The following is an 18,883-nucleotide window of genomic DNA, read 5'->3' as shown; positions in this document are numbered from 1 at the left end:
ACCCTCCAAGCTTTAGTCTCTTTATGATATAGGGACAACCAGAGCACTCTCCTAAGGTGTGATGAGGATTAACAAGATGACGCATAGACAGTAATCCATAACGGCAGAGCACTGGGCAGCTATAAAGTGGATTAAGAGATTTATAAAACACGTTCACACACCATTCTTTTTGTTGCACACATTTTGATGGCTCCACATTGCCAGCCAAATAAACACAGATTCCTTAATCTAGCGTAATACATTCTCCCGAGCAAGCTCAGTCTGCGACTATATTACCCCTGCAACTTTGTCCAAAGCCCAATGTCCTAGTGAAGGAACACTGGCCTCTCTGCTGCTCCGAATGGGACACAGAGGGGTGGCTCACTTCTAACACCATACCCTTCTTCATGTGCTCCCTTACTTGCTTCAATGTTCTCGCTCTCCAAATCCCACCCATTCTTCACCATCTTCAAATCTATCCCCCACCTTTCTGTCTTGGTCCCTGAGCTCTAACTCTGCTCCTTCCAAATTTTGCTCACATTTTTTAATGAAGATTAAAAATGCCACTTGGGATTCTAATAACATTTGGTACATGGAAATTTACAAATAATTTGCTGCACATAACTTTGAGAGAGTTAAAAATCTCCAGGTGATTTAGTACAAGTCCCATGGACAGACAGAATGTCCCACAGTTATAACCTACCCACTTCTAGAAACCTAGGCAAGAATGCAAAAGAAACTCAGAGCTTATTACTTTTTGTAACATTGAATAAATCACTGAGGAAGAACATGGCTTATTTGTAGATTAGTTTTATTTTTTTAAATAAAGACAAGAAAGAAGAATTATTAGTGGTGTGTCTTTGGTACTATTCATTAACAAAGCCCTTCTCCCTTTAGCAATGGATATCCTAATATTTTCATATTTTGAGCATGTCAGCAAGTCCACCAATATACTTTGCTCTTAAGGGTTAGTGTCTTGAGGGATGATATAAGCAGAAACATTTGGGTAAAATATGGCCAGTTGAGAACAGTGGCCAGCATGAATTGTATGAACTTGAAGGGATTTTAATTCAACCTAGAATGATTAGAAAATCAATAAGAGATGGCTTCAGGCCAAATTTCAAAAGATAAATATGCACTAGCCAGGTGGACAAGGCTGGGAAAGCCGCTGCAGGAGGCTGCAAAAGCTGGAGCATAGACAGCTACCATATCTCTCAGCAGTGAGGCTGAAGGCATCAAGCTCAAAGAAAGTCTTTCAAAGCACTTGCCTATCTGCTCTCTCAGTTTTATGCTTACCAAGTGATCTTATGAATATGATTTGGAGATGAGATACATGACTTGGAAGGTATTAAAAGCCTTTCATAAAATGATTTCTCTCTATATATTAATGCATTAACCTCTGACTTGTTACTAGATTCTTATGTATAGGACTAGTTTTGGATTGAAGGAATCCAGAATATTTTGATAAAAGTCATGTTTCTGGGTCTGAAAATCTGAAGGGATGTTGTATTTTGAACATCAACCAAACATTGCCACACTGGAGGTCAAGAGGTTTGCTCTTTTAGATGTCTCAAATTCACCTATCTCTATCATCAATACTGTTCCACAGTGCTAGCTACCACCATCCCTTCCATAAGCAGCTGCAATTAAAAAATGGTGATATTTTAGTTTGTACCAGTTGCTAGAACCAAATATTTGAACTGGGTAATAGAGTTTTATTTCTCCCAATTTGGAAGGCTGAGGTCCATGATCAATGTCACAGCAGGTTTATTGTCTAGGAAGAGATATTCTCTGCTTTAATGTAACATCTTATAGCAACAAAGTTCTCTGCAGGCATCAACAAATGTGTCCTCCCTTTCCTGCGATGCAGTTCCTTCAGTCCTTTAGTGAGGTCGATAATTCAGGAGAGCTTTACACATATAACATATTTAAGTCCCAAAGGTCCCACCTCTTAGTTCTACTGCACATAGTTAAGGTTCATCATATAAACAGATGCTATTGCTCTTACTGTGTGGGAGAGGAAACCAAATGGGCATACGGACCTCAAGAAATTTTTCCAAGGTTAATTGACAGTACGAGATGAGTCTAGACCACAACGCTAGAACAGTATAGCTCCAAGAACCAAGTTATAAACCACTACCGATGATTAAGTTTCTTTGGTGTCCTTTAACTTCAGAGGTACATGTTTGTTTGTATGTTTGTTGATTGGACAAATACAAATGTTCATTAGCAATCAAATGCCCAAGTCAGAGTCACCCCAAGAGCATATTTGTCAGTTAGGATAGTTGGCTGTAAAGGGGGGTGGGATGAGGAAGGAACCAAGAAGTGCAGAGCTACCAACTGGCATAGCAGGGACCTAGCTTTCCATTCTCTGTGTGCCTCCAAGAAAGAGTAATGGTGGTGATCTTGTGTTTATAACAGGCTTTATGGTTTATTAAAAAAAAAAAAAAGTCACAGACCTTTAAGGTAGAGAACTGAGGTTCTCTCTCTCCATCTCTTCCCTCTCCTCCTCCTCTCTCTCTCTCTCTCTCTCTCTCTCTCTCTCTCTCTCTCTCTCTCTCTCTCACATTTTAACGCTTGGAGTGAACTGTGGGACCAGCCTCAGTTTTCTCATGTGCATCACGGAAACTGTACATCATCATCATTATGCTGTCCCATGGGGTTTATTTTTCAAGGAAAAAATGAGGCATACAAGAGAAAGTGTCTGGTAAACTGTCAAGTTCTATACACAAAAGCTAGTTGCGATTGGAAATTTGTAACTTGGCCTCTTGAGGAGTTGCTAAAGACAGCGGCATCAAAATGACCTACTTTCTACTGTTATTTCACTTGAGGGCTGTGAAGCTCTCCAGCGAACTCACCCAGGGCGAAGTCCCTGTCATAAGCAATTGTGATATCCCATATTTAAAAAGGACACGGGAACAAAGTCCAGCCTACAGAAAGTCCACCTAGGGCTTATAAACTGTGCCTTTGGAAGAGTTGCATTGCAGAGTATGTAAGTGTTCTCTTGTGGCTGCACTTTGTTCTCAGAGTGTTCTGCTTAAGGTTCAAAACACATGCTTTCCTGAGATGTTGCATTCCAACGTGAGCGAGTTTCATCAGCTATTCATTAAAACCAAGTACACAGCTTTGGGCACCACAGCTTGATAGAAAAAAAAAAAAAAAGGTACTGCTAATTGCAAGGGACAAAGTCATAAAGACAGGCGAGTACCAAATAAATAGGACAATAGCACCAAACGTATTTAAATGACAAATCTTATCTTCATGTGGATAGAGCTATATTACATATTAACAAATATTTATTGCACTGTGGAGAGGAACATGAAAATGAAATAAGCATGCTCATTTTGAGGTACTTAGCATCTTTGAAGGCACTCAGACTAAGGACATCGACAGGGCTAGAAGCTTGTGCATAAAATTAAGGGCATAAACTGAATGCAAAGAATCTAACAAATGTATACATCTCACTTCTTTGGACCAGTGGAAAAGATGCTGGTAAGGCATCACTAGGAGATTAGCAAGGAGGTTTCTTATCATTCAACACCACGGAGTTTGGTTCTCGAGTAAAGGGAGCTTACTCAGTGTTATAGTTGTCATGGCACCCAGCAGCAGGCCTGGCACATAGTAGGCATTCAGTGTACTTCTGATGAATGAATGAAAGAATGAATGAATGAATGAGTTTAACGAGCAGTTTCATGTTTAATTCTCAGTCTCCATTAGCCAATGGAGATTTGGTGGAAAGCCAATAAAGAGAATACCAAGAAGGCATTTTCCTGAAGTAAGCCAACACAAAGGGGCATTTGTGGTCCCTCTTACCTGTGTTCCTTTCCCTAGAGCCAAACTAATTTTCTACATGGTTTAGCTATGAAACATATCAATGTATCCTCAGGAAAGTGAAGAGCAAAAAGAAGGAAAAAACAGAAAAAGTCCTCAAGATGCTTTTGGCATGTGTTGTTTGTTTAGTCCTCACAACTGGTTGAAGCCCCCAAATAAGGTGGAAAAAAACGGAGATGCTGTAGGGAGAGGGTAGTCTTTTGTCTCAGAACACATGGCTTGCAAGTGGTTCTGGCAGGATTCAGATGATGCACAGTCAGTCTCCCATGAGTACTGCTAGTTACTAAGAGCATCCCAGTCTCCCATATGAAAGCATACTGCTTGGCTGACGTCATTCAGCTGTGGGAGACCTCCAGAAGCCCCAGTTCAGATGCTTCCTTCTAAGAAATCCTGCTCTTGTTTTGTATTGGGTGGGGTGGTTATGTTTGTTTTAGACTAGACTTTCTCTAAATGGGACTTTGTTGAAAGAAAACGTACACAAAATGTCAAAAAGAAACAAATCATAAAAGAAGACAAACTTTCCTAAAATGATCAGATTCATGGAGCCAGGGCACAGACATGCTTGAGTTCATTATGGAAGCACAACCCCATAAAAGAAGTCATTTCTGGTCACCGACATCTCCCCCACCTCCAAGATTATTTACCTCTTGAATCATAGGTTCGTTTTTTGCTCCTTGCTTTAGCAATTTATGTAAGTTGGATCATATTTTATTTCAGATCTTTTGATAACTGTTTTTTAAAAAAGGTATATATACTTAGAAAATTTACCCTCCAAGTCACATGTGATCATTGCTCTAATTGATCTGACCCATAACAATAATTATGCAAACAGTGGCTACCTTTTCATGAGAAGACAATTCAATTACATGAACCTTACAAGGGAAAAGATATTTACACTTCTTTTCTATGTGTTGTACATGGCAAGCAGTGAGTGAGGGACTTAGACGTGTTCCTGATATAAGTGAAGTTGAGCTACAGCAGCATTTGGATAACATTTAATTTGAAGGGAAGTTTATATCTAAGGTATCCTGTGATGTTTTCACTTCCCAATCATATGTATTTGTGGGGGCAGAACACTTACCTCTGTGAACTCCAACTTCCTCATTTGTATCCAGAAGAAAGTCTCAATTTAGAAAGCATCTAGGTTGTTGGGGGAGCTTCTGTCCCCTCCTCCATGAAGCCAGGGGGTAAAAAGATCACACTGAGAGTCATACATTATAGCACCAGATTTTAGGGAGCTGATGTCTGCTGCCAGCCAGGTCACCAACTTCGTAAGTGTTCGTATTTATTTATTACGTGTGTTCTGACTGGGAGGAGCTGGCTGTAGGAGAGAACCCAGAGCTTTCTAATTACCCTTTTTCACCAGGACCCTTCTCTGGGTCATTCTTCTAGATTCACCCCCTCAATACACCTCCCCCACACCACACGTTGCTTCTGGAATAGAATGAAAAGATTGGGGAATTTAGACTACAATCCCAAATAATAGACAAGCTGAAAACTTATAAAAAAAAAACAGAGGAAAAGGAAGAAGAGCATTTGCTGAACAAAAGAGGGTTACTCAGAAGTCTACACATTGTATGCATTGTGATTTTATTTAATTTATATGCATTTGTATGTAAGCACCAATACATAAATGAAAAGTTTTGGATTATGGTGTTAACAATGGGGGTCTACTACCGAGACCTATATCAGGTCAAGTTTTCCTCCTCTACCATTTTCTAATTTTCTATAATGATCCTGCACCTCATTTGTAATAAGGAGATATTTGTAAAACATATATGATAATTAAAGGCATATTACCTGTTTTTGAATACATTCTCCTGTTCTACATTCCCATCAAGAGCAGAGTAACTCACTTGACCTCACTTTACATGTGAAGAAATTCAGTTTCACAGACCTTGGGTGATTGGACTGAGGTCAACCACTGCAGCAAGATGAATGTGAGCATCATACCAGGCCTTCTGAGGAAGTGTTGCACAGCCTCCTTCTGCTAAGAGCTGCGTTAGATGGACCAAAAAGGGAAGCGGAGACTCAGGACTGACAACATTTAGGAAAGCACTTATGCAATTTTAAGGAGAAAAGACCTGGTCAGCTGTTACTTTAAATGAAGCATTTTCAGGCATAAGGCTGCTTCTCAGCTCTAGCTGAATCCTCTTTAGTATAGAGAAAATGCAATCCTGTCAGGAATCTGAAAGGTACTATTGTCTCTGATGATTTAACCTCTGACTTCTTCCTTGGCTCGAGCCTTAAAAAAATCAATCATACCCTCTTGTCTGTCTGTCACAGAGAGGTGTTGCAAGGACTAATGAACACTGTGGAGCTCCATTGAGAAAAGAGCTATTTGAATACAATATATCATTACAAGATTAATATTAATTATAACTTTTGTCCATGCATCAAATGCAATGCCTGCCTTCCAATTGAAGGAAGGAAAGCTTCCTCAGCCACTCTTGCAGGAATGATAAGAAGGTGGCCTTTCCCCGTGCCTTCCCTTTGAATGCTAGGCTTTATGATACCACCATTCATGCTTGCATTCCCTGTTCTTAGCCACGTACTCCAGACTTGCTTCTGTAGTGGTAGCATTACTTCCTTCAGGACCATCTTAGGCATGACAGGAACAGAGACAGCTTTGTGTAAATATAACCTGTGTAGTTTCATAGAGCCCTGTGCACAGAAAAGCCCATATTTGCTGCCTCAAAGCTCAGTTCATATTGGAACTTGTGTTTTGCAAATGAAGTTGGCTATTGGCCTGTCCCTTACTCTTTGCAGTGCTGAGAATTAAACATGGAGCCGTGTCATTAACCATGCATGCTATCGCTGAGTTACAGCCCCAGCCCTATTTTCTCACCCACTTTCTTCCTCTGATCCCTGGCATCCCAGAAACCATCCAACATCCTTCTTCCTCTCATCACCTATGACTACTGCTTCCCACCATCTCCAACAGAGGCTGGGCACGGGCACAAGAAAGATCTGAGTTGAGTGAGTGTGCTGTGCAAAGTCTTATGGTTGGGTACAGTTAAGAGCTGTCCTTGCTCTGGGTAGACAAGGGTATGATGTGGCAAACAGAGCCAGTGTCTCCATATGACAAACTTCTTGTTTATCACTGTTCTTGTAGGCCTCCTATTGCTATGATAAAGGCTGCGAACAAAAGCTACTTGGGGAGGTAAGGGTTTATTTGGCTTCAAGTGATCACAGTCCATCACTGAGAGAGTCTAAGACAAGAATTCAAGCATGGCAGGAACCTGGATGCTCTCCTCAAGCAGAGCATAATAAAATGCTGCTGACAACCTTGCTCCCCATGGCTCTCTCAGCTTTCTTTGTAGGACTATCTACTATAACTGGGTGGGACCTACAACATCAGTCATTAATCAAGAAAATACACATGCAGACTTGCCTACCAGCAATCTGATAGATGCATATTCTCAATGAAGGCTCCTTCTTTCCAAATGACCAGTTTGTGTCAACCAGCATAACCTTTGAGCTTAGTAACCAGCAGGTCCCAGGAGGGATAGCAGTACCCTTAGGACTCTGTCTGTAAACCAAAGAGTCCTGTGCTGTGGGAGAATGCTTGCCTTGCCTTTCCCAGGTCAGGTATAGCACAACAACCTGCAGTAGGAATGGTTGCCAGTAGCTGGTGAGCTGTGTGCACTCCTTCAGTCATAGGAAGCATCATCTCAAGTCTCTTGAAGGGTCTGTCCTCCCTTCTGGTATTTCTATGCCTGAAAGAACATTTCATTATGTGACACTCACCAAGCCATTTGCTAATTGAGGCAAAGGTATCAAAATAATGCAAAAATGTTAGCAACGAGGAAAGTAAGGTGCAAGAACGTAGGCACTCTATGATCTTTGAAACTTTTCTGTTCCTCTGAAAGTATTTTAAAGAACTTCGGGGTGAGAGGCCAGAGAATGCAGAAGGAAGGAAAACACCACACTCTACCCCTTTGCTGGGTTTTAATCCAAAAGCCTTACACTTCCGTTTTGCCTCAAGCCCTACAAAATGTGTTGTGGATCTTTACTGAAAACACTCTCACTGAAAATACAGTTCTGCTCTCTTCCTCTTCCTCCTCCCAGCATTGTCCTCCATGCTGGGTCTTTGTGTTTCTTTGTGTTTTTTTGTACTAACTGCTGCTCCTTCCTGCTCACCTCCATGCTGAGCACTGGCCTCTTTAATAAGCACTATCTCCCATCCTCTCATCTTTTCTCTTAATAACTTGAATACTCATGTCTTTCTTTTACATTTGTAAGACATGGAAGTCTAGTATCCCACGGTAGGCGTTCAGAGAAAAAGCTGGTCTGCCTGGTTCTTACTGCAGCAATGGTGTTTCCTCACCACACTGCATGTAAGCTGTCCTGCCTTCAGGTGCCAAGGCTCTGCAAACAGCTTGGGCAGGCATTTTTGTTTTCATTTGTAAAGGTGTCAATCTGAGTGTCTCCTGGGGTCTCACCACTGGCTATTACGGTTCCAGGGCTACAAAGCTGCAAGGTAGAGGCCAGTGCCTTGCTAGTTATAACCATTAGTAGCAAGTGTTAGTGCTGAGCTAGTTATAACCCTGAGTAACAGGTGTGAGTCCATCCCTCCCTCCCACTTGTATCTGTGCCCTCTGCCTTAGTTGTGACAAGCAGGGCATGGAGTCTTGACTGCAGGATAAGAATTTGGAAAATATGTGTATGGAGACAATGGTGTGAAGTTGCAAAAGGATTAAGAAAAATATTTTAATAAAAAATAAACAGCTATTATGAGGGGAAAAGAATTTGGAAAGTGACCAGTTTAACAGAATTTTAAGTGGAGCAGTCTGCTTAAAAAAATATTGTGGTTGGCCTGGGCCTGAAGAGAAAAAGACAAAGGCTCAAGATGCCACAGGGTCTGTTTGTTAGGCAGGCACAAGCATCCCAGGATGCACCTACCACAGTACCAACAACACTACACACACTTGCAGAAATCAGGTACTGTGGTGTATCTCTGAGGAGGCTGGCTTTTTGAAGTGCTTCTGCTGGCACAGTTGTGTAGTTCCTATGTGAAGCTGGAATGGAAATCAGATCTCTTCTTCCTCTTCATGGAGAAATGAGCCTTGTACTATTTTATCTTACAGTCATTTTGCATATCTGCTGATTCCAACAGCTTTGAGCAAACTCCTCCCCTTCTGGCTGGCCCTCTGAAAGTCTGGTCCCAGTTACAGAGGCTGCAGGTGGTGATGGTGAAAGGCACCAAGGCAGCGAAGCCCAAGCAGCTGGGAAGTGGTTGGACTTTTTCTTTTATTAGAGGCAGAGAGTGGGGTGGGAGGGTTCTGTCCCTTCAGGCAAAGCTTTCTTGAAGAAATGTTCTTAGGAAACAGGGGAGGAAGGGGTACACTGCGGGGGGAAGGGGAGAGAGAGAGAGAGAGAGAGAGAGAGAGAGAGAGAGAGAGAGAGAAAGAAAGAGAAGAATCTTGGAGTTGAGATAGCATTGCAAAGGTGAAGAGGAAGAGAGGAGAGGCAAGGTATGTGCAATTCTGGCTTAAAATAAGTTTTATTGAAAACACCTAAATTCATGTCTGTGCGTTGAGGAGTGTGGAAAAGAAGGCAGAGGAAGTCACCTCCGGTGGTTTTGTGGGTTTTCAAGTATGACATACAGGATGTTGAGTTTTAACCCCTCTTTTGCCATGAAGTGTGCGCATACTGCAGGGATAAACAAATTCCTGATTCTGTGAACTGCGCATCCGTGGACAGGCCACTCTGTTTCCCTGGAATCACACTTCATTTCTTCCTCCTTCTGCATCAGGCCTTTGATGCCACACACACAAAAGTGTGACAAGTAACGCTGTGTGGCCTTACTGAGGCTTCTCTGTAAACATGTTTGAAACCACTGTACAAGCATGCTAAAGCCAGCAGGACTGACTGCTGAATCTTATCAGTGGCTATTGTGTGCTTGTGTTCTGGGATGTGTGGTAATTAGTTGCTGTTCCTTAGTCTATGTGGGGAATCTGTCTGCTTTGTATATCTGAAGCTTCATTAATTCACCTAAAATTACAACATGAATTCAGTGTTTATTAACTTAGGTCTTAAGTCAATACCCTGAGGTATTTATTGAGACCCACAACGGTTGGCTATGGAATGACATGTCCTGGGAAGTGAAAAATAGTGTTCCAGTCACAGCCAGATATATGATCTTGAATGCACTGGGGTGTTTTTTTTGAGGGGGGGTCGTCTGTTTACTTATTTGGTTGGGTTTTGTGGGGAGTTTTGTTTTGTATGAAACGTTTTGAAAATTTCCCAGAAAACGATAAATGAAGGAGACCCCCTAACATCAGTGAAAAGCTCACATCTGGCTCCACCTGAAAGTCCGGTTCAGAGTTTCCCTGTGACCCTGGCACAACCAGAAGGGAAGTCTTGGCTTTGTTTATTATAACAAGAGCCACAAGTCTCCCAGGCCAATAAACATGTTCACGTAAAACTCCAGACAGCTTCTCTAGACTGGAGTCTTATCATCAGGAGACCTCATTTTACCTCTAGGTTAAGACAGAGAATCCACGAAGAGAAAAGAATAATCTATGCCTCGGACTTGTCCGGGTCAGTGTTGCTGAGAGTTCACAATGACCCACCTGAAACATTTCCCCCCAGAATGAATGACTGCCCTGCCTGGGAACAGAACAGCCAAACAGTTGCCCCCACATGGCCATAGCGAGCCGGTTTCATTTAGAAGAAAAGCAAAGAGAGGGGAAAGCCTCCCTCATTTCTCCTCCGAACTGCAAACACTCAGAAATGACATCACACACCCCACAGAGCCCCGGGATGACTAAGGCAGAAGTAGCCTGAGAAAACTCTGATCTGCCCTGAGTTTTAGGGCACAGTTATGCAGATGAGCGTCTGGGCGCAGGTTCCCGCCTTCTTCCTCTGAGGAAGTTTCTTGGTAGATCACTGACACCTCATCCCGGCGAGGGGGTGAAAACTTGGCACCGGCCACTCCACCCCCCCTCCCGGGCAGAGCACCAGAAAGAGCTTGGAAGCAAGGAGTCGGCAAGCAAACAATGAAGGAGCAAGGGGGCACCGTCAGTGGCGCCGGGAGCAGTCGAGGCGGAGGAGACTCGGCTATGGCCAGCCTGCAGCCGCTGCAGCCTAACTACCTGTCTGTGTGTTTGTTTGCAGAAGAATCATATCAGAAACTAGCAATGGAGACACTGGAGGAACTAGACTGGTGCCTAGACCAGCTAGAGACCATCCAGACCTACCGCTCTGTCAGCGAGATGGCTTCAAACAAGGTAAGGACACCCCTTTCTCTAACTACAACTGGAGCGCCAGGCAGCAGCTTGTCTATTGACTTGGTTGAAGTGCGGCACTTTCTTTGCTTCTACCTTGCTACCACACAGTAAGCTGAAATTTCTTAGTCCTTGTTAATGTACAGAAACAAATTTCCGAATTTGTGCATTATCGAATATAAGTTGGAGGTATCTGCGTTGCTTTCAGATTGTTTTACAAATGTAAGTGCCTTTTTTTTTAAAAAAAAATAATGGTTTGTAGAAAACTAAAATCTGCCTGAGTCTTGCCACATTTTAATAGGTTCAGTAGACACGTGTTCGACGAGAAAGTAGGTCCATTACTTTTTTTTTTTTTTTTTTTTATGAGAGCACAGTTTCCTTCAAGACTGACAATTTCTTGATGGGAATAAGGGCATTTTGGGGATTTATAACACCTCGTTTGTGATGCTGACATGGTCTGAGACTTAAAAAGAAGAAAGAAGAAGAAAAAATATATACTTTACCTTCTGCTACAGAAAGTTGAGTTTTGTTTTTCCTAATTTTAAAGGTGAAAATCATTTAAAATTAAAATCCACCTATACCAAAGAGGAAAAAAAAAAAGTCCCAAACCCCTGATTTTACTTACAATATCCAGAAAAACAAAACAAAACTTGGTGTTGAGGAGCTTTAATTAACTGTCATTATCTCATTTGTTTAATTAACATCTGGACAGAGTGCTAATTTATATAGTGAGGGTTGTTGCTAGTTGTTTTCTGCTTGTTTATATGTTTTCATGCAGATTTTAACTGTATGGATATGTGTGTGTACAGGTGTGTGTGTGTGAGAGAGAGAAGTTGTGAAGTTACATATGTATCAACATAGGTGTACTTTAAGGGAAAGCTTTGCTTCTACCATACCCCACAGAGTATACCTTCAAGGCTCCCTACAACTCTAGTTTGAGAGATTGTGCTATTGTCCTACTTTCTGAGGCTGGAAGAGACTTTGTACCCCACCTAGCCTTTCAGCCCAACGTGCATTCCTGATTGAACTTTCCCTCTTCTTTCCTGGGGGAAAAGCATCAGTTTGGAACAGAGCTTGCTGGCTCCTCTTCAAAGCACCATGGCAGAGGAAACAGGGCATCCTTAGATGCTGGTGCGTGTGTGGTGGTTGTAGGGTCCTTCTTACTCTGAAACTCTTTTATGGACAGTAACAGAGTAGAAATGAGCCCTGTCTGAAATGTTAGCTCAGAGTTTAACTTGGTGGGGAATACAGAAAGAGGACACACTGGGGTTTTAACTAGTATTTTCTGACTTCCCTCATGCTGGGACTTTCCAGGTTGATGTAAAACCCATCCGCTTCCCCATGTTGGGGGCTTCACTGTGTAACTTCTCCAAATCACTCTGGGATTTACATAGAATGTTTTGCAGTGGCTTTGCCTGCCTCACAGCGTCAGCAGCTGTGCTGTTGCATCGTCTCCTGTTTTGTGATATTTGATGCAACCTGTGGTGATATTTTCGATATGAAGGACATGAATCTCTGGAGTCACCAAGGTAAAGCAAGGGACTAACCAGAGAAGAACCAGAGCAAACAATCTTCACATTGCCATTAGTTTGCATGCTATGTGTGTCTAGAGTGCTGGCCTTGTCCACTGCCTATCTTGCAAAGTTACTAAAAATGTATCACTGAACATGAAAGGAGGCATGTATTAAGACTAAAGATTCTCAATCCTTCAAGCTTCCACTCCTCCCTGACGATTGTCCAAGGCAGGAAGCAGTGAAAGGTGAATAGAGCTAACACTGAAGAGACGCCATGCAGTTAGCTGAAGCAGGAGCATGCTACCTCACCTGTTAGCAAGGTCCCCAGTGGGAAGGGGACAGGGCAAAGCAGTTATGCAGTGGATGAATAAGAGAATACCGACTTTAAGATGTCCCCATTGAGCTTCTTCCTTCACTGTTGGTCAGATGATTGTCTTGGGCTTTGCTGAGCACAATGGCAAGGGAGTGATGTATAATATAACAACACAATGAAGATGTATTGTGACCACCAGAGAAAAGTTCATCAATATTTTCTGGGAAAGTGAGACTAAGTTATGCACAAGACAATGTTTACCCTATATTAAAATTCAGGTGTTGAAGTTATCTGAGAGTTCTGTGTAGTTGGAAAGGTCCTCTTGGCTATCATGAAGTAGTCAAATTTGGTTGTATCTTGCTTACTCTTACTGAACAAAGGAGCCTCAGCAAAACTGAATTACAGAGCTGAAAGGGAGCATAAATATAACAGTTTCCAGAAGGTGGAAGACTATGAGGAGCATTGGAACATGGTTTAAATTCTGCCAGTCTCCCTTGCTAACCATTTTATATGAACTTACTTAACAGCCCAGAGATTCCGTTTTACAGTATTGAAGTGGGTCTCACCTCACAAGGTTTGGTGTACCCAAGCACTTAGTAAAGTGCCTGCCAGGAAGTAGGAATCCAGTGAGTACTCCCTTACTAATACCTACCTCATTGTTGCAAAACCAAATCTGTGTCCCTACTTGTGTTTCAGAGCTAACCCAAAGGCTATTGTTTACAAAGTCTGAACTTAACTTCAGAGGGCAGATGGCAGAGCCTCTGTCCTGTGAAGGGAGTGCAACTTGGTAACATGGGTGCCAGTCTGTGGAAAAGGTGAAGAGTTGGCTGTCTGGTAGGGGGAAAGCAAACTGCCTTTAGGGTTTCTTACACGTGGACCGGGCAGTGCTTCCTTGTTTATTTATGAATTTCCTTGACCCATCTGTGGCCTAAAGAAATGAAGGGATTCAAAGGTATAGCAGATTTTCCCTATGCTTCTTCAGTCAGGTGGACAGGAACTATTCCTGTATCTAACAAGACAGTCTTTGTCTTTGCCTCCATTTTCTTGATCCTTAAATATTAGCAATAGGCCAAATGGAATTTCAGCCTTTTAGAGTCACTTGCAGCCAGATGAGTTACTGTTAAAGAATATCTTCTTTTTCAAACTTAAAAAACAAAAACAAAAAGTAAACATGGCAAGAAAATGAAACAGGTGAGCAGGAGCTTGAAAGACATGGGGTGTGGTTTCTGGTGCTGGGAAGAAGGCCTGGACCCCTCAGTGAGCACTCCAAGTGAGAGGTTAGGCCTGTCAGCTGTCCCCTCTTAGATTTGTACATTAATTGTTGTTTCGAGTTTCGTCAGCTCTCCTCACCTGGAAGAATTGTCTTCCCCTTCAGCAAAATGCGTTAGAGCATGAGTTCATCTGCCAAAAAAACAGCCTGCTGTTTCGAAAACAGGATGCCTGAGCTCTGCCCCCAAAAAAAGAGGAACGGAAAGAGAAACAGTATAGAAAGGAAGAAAGCAAACTGCCCCACAGGGATCCCCAGGCCAAGCGCGCGGCACAAACAGTGACCTCTCTTTCCGACCTTCTCTATGGCTCAGTTCCTGAGCTCCTGTCACCAAAGCCAACCCACGTCATCAGAGGAGGATAGGAGGAATGGCACAGCTGCTGTGAGGGTGACTAGAATTTCCTGTCGCCTTCCTGACCGGCACAGTCAGAGAAGTACAGGGTTGCAACAACAGTGGCTGAGGAAGGATGGGCCCAGAACAATCAATCCTAGGGAGGTAGGGCAGGACTGGGAAGAGATGGGAGGTGTTCCTTCCCACTTTGGACAGAGAAGCATAGTCTCTCATCCAGTATTTTCAGGTGAAAAGCATCCAAAGGCTTATTAGTACCTGGTATAGTGAATGTAGACAGACAAGTATATTGTTATTTTCAACTGCAGCTATATTCAAATGATCAGTCACAGCCCCTGATGCCCTCCAAACACCCTGCTGGGGGACATTTTTCTTTCTCATCAGCTTTGCCTGGGACAGATTTGGACCCAGATGATGAAGGTGGATGTTCTGGAATTGGAAAGCACAGTCTCAGATACCAAAGCTTCCTTTGGACTAACGAGCTGGGAGCTGGAATAGAGCACTTGAATAAATGTTTGCTGAGGACGCTCACCAGCTGGGAGTGGGAGACAAACGGCACTCTCTTGAGGTATCCTGAAATCACATACAGATACCATCACTGGAGAACTGAGTCCTCCTAGCTGCACAGGTTTATTTCTCTAGCTCCACTCTGAGAACCTGGACCAGCTAATTGCCTAGGCTCTCGGAAGGGAGGGGCTCAAGTCACTCAATTCTAGCAGCCTGGAGGTACTGGTAAACCTGAGTGTGTGGTACTGGAAGACCGTCTTGACTGAGGCAAGGCAAGTGCTCTAAAGTTGAGGGAAGTCACCTTCTGTACCCCCCAAACAATCAGTCAGTAACTTTGGGAAACACTGGGCCTAACAGAATTGAAAGGAAATAGATCTCATTGGCCAAGAGATACATCTCCATCTCGGAGCCCTATCAGAAAGGAAGCAGGTTGTTGAAGGATTAATCAATGATAATAGTCAGAGAGGTGTCTCCCTTAACAAAGGAGCCTTTTACAGGTCCCTAGGCTTGAAGGGAGCCTTAGTATGGTTTCCTCCAGCTGTGCAGAAGGGCTTCATCAGACCAAAGAGATACATGTGTTCCCTATTAGACCTCACTGTGCCTCTGGCCAGACTCCTCATTCTCTGCCCAAATGGCTCTTACCCGTCTTCCCAAGGCCTCTGTGTGGATATGCTTCCATGCAGCAGGTACATATGCTGAGGGACCAGGCACAGACATGCGACAGTGACAAGGACTGGGGAGAATGTGTGTGTGTGTGTGTGTGTGTGTGTGTGTGTGGTGTGTGTGTGTTTGTGTGGGGTCATGGACATGCAGGTTGCGGCAGAGGCTTGAACAAGCTTACCTGTGAGGTCCTGAGTGCTAGAACTAGGAGAGGGTAGGATATCATCCAAGTTGATGGAGGTCAGCTCTAGTTGACCTTGTAGACTTGTAACTGTCAAGTTAGCACTTTAAGACATAGCTTAAGTTGCACTCTTAAGCATTTGGGCTTGTAGTATGTACCCAGACAAATGTTAGTGATGATCTTGCTCTAAAGCAAAGTGAACATTGGTTCTGACCAGCAGGAGGGCAATGTGCATTCTCTGACCCAGTTTTCTCTTTACTAGCTCAGCCTAAAGTGAAGAAAAAAAAAAAAAAAAAAACCCTGAATATAAGCCACAAGTTTAAATTCTAGCTCTACCTTTACTGGGAATATTTGCCAGAGCAATTGAATCATTTAAAAATCTTTTCATTTCCTTATTATAAAACAAAGTAGTTGGAATAGATTATTTTTATGGTTTAGTTTAGGTCTCAGATTTACGTTGGTAGACAGCCAGTGTCTCACACAGGGGTAGATATTTGCAGATATTTGGCTAAGTCCTTTACCCATATTCTTCATGAATATATAGACTCTTAGAAATAGGCACTATCTCTGGGTTGTTAAAGTGGAATTTAGCAGAAATAACTTGATTAGCTTGAATAAAATAACCATGCCTGGAAATGTAGCTCATTAGGAGAGTGCTTGCAACCATTCGTGGGGCTATAAGATTTGACCCTAATTATAACCCAAATGTGTCCTTGTGCGCGCGCACACACGAAGTTTTAATTCTTGGTGCTGAGGATATGACCCAGGGGTAGTAGGGGTAGTATGCTTGCTTAATACACATGAGGCTTTAGACTTGATGGGTCTGGGAGAGGATCATGGTCAGGATCCCAATGAGACAAATAAATGGACTAGAAAGTGCTTAGTGATTCTTCACCATAAACTTTGTAGCATTTGGTTGGAAGTCTTATCCTTATTGGTTAGGTCTGGTTCAGATTTCTAATGTTCACTTTCGTTGTTCTTGTAGCCTAGCCATTAATTTCAGACTCAATTTGGGCTGGGAAGTAGTCCTTCTAACACAGGTTAAGGGAGGAAACTGTCAGAGTTCTAGAAAATGGTGGAGCCCGGCGGTGGTGGCAAACACCTTTAATCCCAGCACTTGGGAGGCAGAGGCAGAGGCAGAGGCAGGCGGATTTCTGAGTTCAAGGCCAGCCTGGTCTACATAGTGAGTTACAGGACAGCCAGGACTACACAGAGAAACCCTGTCAAAAAAAAAAAAAAAAAAAAAAAAGAAAAAAGAAAAGAAAAGAAAAGAAAATGGTGGATGACTACTCATGAAAATGGAATTGTCTGCTATGTCTGTCAACGTCAGACACATCCTTTGCATCTTGTGGATTAGTGTGAAAAACTGCAGCTTTTTAAAAATTTTCCCTGACTTAGCTTAAGATAAGACAGTAAAAATCCTTTGAAGCTGTGGTCCACTTCCAAATTTCTTTCCACACTGACTAGCCACCTTCTCCCTCCCTCCCCCAAATGAAAGAGTTTGATTTTATTGTCATTCAGGAGGATGTCCTTCCCAATGCATGTAAAATGACCGTAAACCAGAACATTCATATCTCTGCAGCAGAGCTACCTGGGCTGAGGAAAGCCTGGTTTCAGAGGGCTTTCTTAAATCATTGTCTTCAGAGATGAGAGTATTTAGCTCATCAGTCTTTATTTATTGTTGTTTGAATCATTCTTTCTGTAACAGAATATAATTGTACTCTTGGATGTGATTCAGTATTTGAAATGCTACTCTTATAAAAGCGTAGCATGTGAAAGAGTTTGGGGGCTAGCACTTTGTAATAAATATGATTAGTAATGTTTTTGCTTAATCTAAATATTTCTACATTGGTATGTATCTATATATATAGGAGCCAGTTCCTTTACTGAATTCTGACCCAGTTTATCCAGGCTTTTTGTTAACTCACTTGCAATTTCCATAAGTGAGCAAATATCTCAAACAGAATTTCACTGTGACACTCTGGCCAGTGATGGGAGAACACTATAGCTGGGAAGTCAACTATAAACCTAAAATAGCAGTTTTGAAATACTGCATTACAGCAAGTTAATGAACTTAGCATTTGGTTTCCACATTTTATACTTCCTTGCCTTTGCCTGTTTGATCTTTGAGAATAACTCCCAGACTCCCTGCCCCACCAAGTTCCTTGCCATTGTTATCTATAGAAGTAAAGCCAGGGTGAGGCTTGTTCTTACGCAATTCTTCCAAAATATTTAACTTCTAGGTGAAATGGGTTCAGCGGGCAAGGATCATTCACTGTTATAAAAACCAAAATACCCTGCCAGAAGATGCCAGGTTGCACCCATGCTGGTCGCTGGGGGTGCACTCCTGTTGAAAGAATGCCAATTCTCACTGTGCTGTCCTGTACAGACTTGCCTTAGCTCTTTTCGGGGACCTACCAGCTTCTTTCTGCCTTGCCCTCTGGCCTGTGATGTTTCCTTCAGCTGGTGCCAAACCATTTAGTCTTTAGGAGATTCTGCTGTAACTTTCTTTGTTTGATTTACTTTAAAGTTGCCAAATGTTCCACAAAGAAAGGACTGTTAAGTCACTTAAAAGTGAGGAAGATGGTGAATCTTCTGTTCTTGTGTGCCCATTTTGGAGAGCACTGATAATCTTCTCTTCCTTACGGAGTAGGGGGTAGCATTTAAAGCTAGAAGCCATACATGTCTGCTCAGCAATTATAATTTGATCCTTTCCAAAAACAATCACAGAGTTAGGACAGAGGGCTGTGGAAGCCTCAAGCCCTCCCAGATTGAAGTGTGGCAAGTTTATTAAGGTAAAAAATTTATTTATTATTAAAAATAAGTCTACTTCAAGGTAGACTTATTGTAATCTTCTAACTTTTTAATTTAAAACATAGTAAATTTAAATTTTGCTGTTAAGAACCTTACCACATTGCCCTCTCGCTGCAGTAGACTGTATACTATTATAACCTTGAACAAAGAGGAAATCAGAGTCCAGCTCCTTAGAAGTTTTTAAAAGAAGATCAAACCAATATTTTTTAAAAAGTAGACTTCAGACAAGAAGTATT

General features: G+C 42.3%; 1 protein-coding gene across 4 annotated transcripts in view; it reads left to right on the top strand.

The window, feature by feature from the left end:
* The window catches only part of Pde4b (phosphodiesterase 4B), a 604,839-nt gene that overhangs the window by 556,916 nt on the left and 29,040 nt on the right, over nucleotides 1-18,883 (top strand). For all 4 annotated transcript variants that reach the window (XM_076934601.1, XM_076934602.1, XM_034501659.2 and 1 more), the window contains one exon: nucleotides 10,933-11,045. In XM_076934601.1, the coding sequence (XP_076790716.1) occupies nucleotides 10,933-11,045 (113 nt within the window). The remainder of the gene's footprint in view (nucleotides 1-10,932; nucleotides 11,046-18,883) is intronic.

This window comes from Arvicanthis niloticus, chromosome 5 (genome assembly GCF_011762505.2).
Source record: "Arvicanthis niloticus isolate mArvNil1 chromosome 5, mArvNil1.pat.X, whole genome shotgun sequence".
Classification (NCBI taxonomy): Eukaryota; Metazoa; Chordata; class Mammalia; order Rodentia; family Muridae; genus Arvicanthis; species Arvicanthis niloticus.
This window is presented reverse-complemented; position numbering and strand designations above follow the sequence as displayed.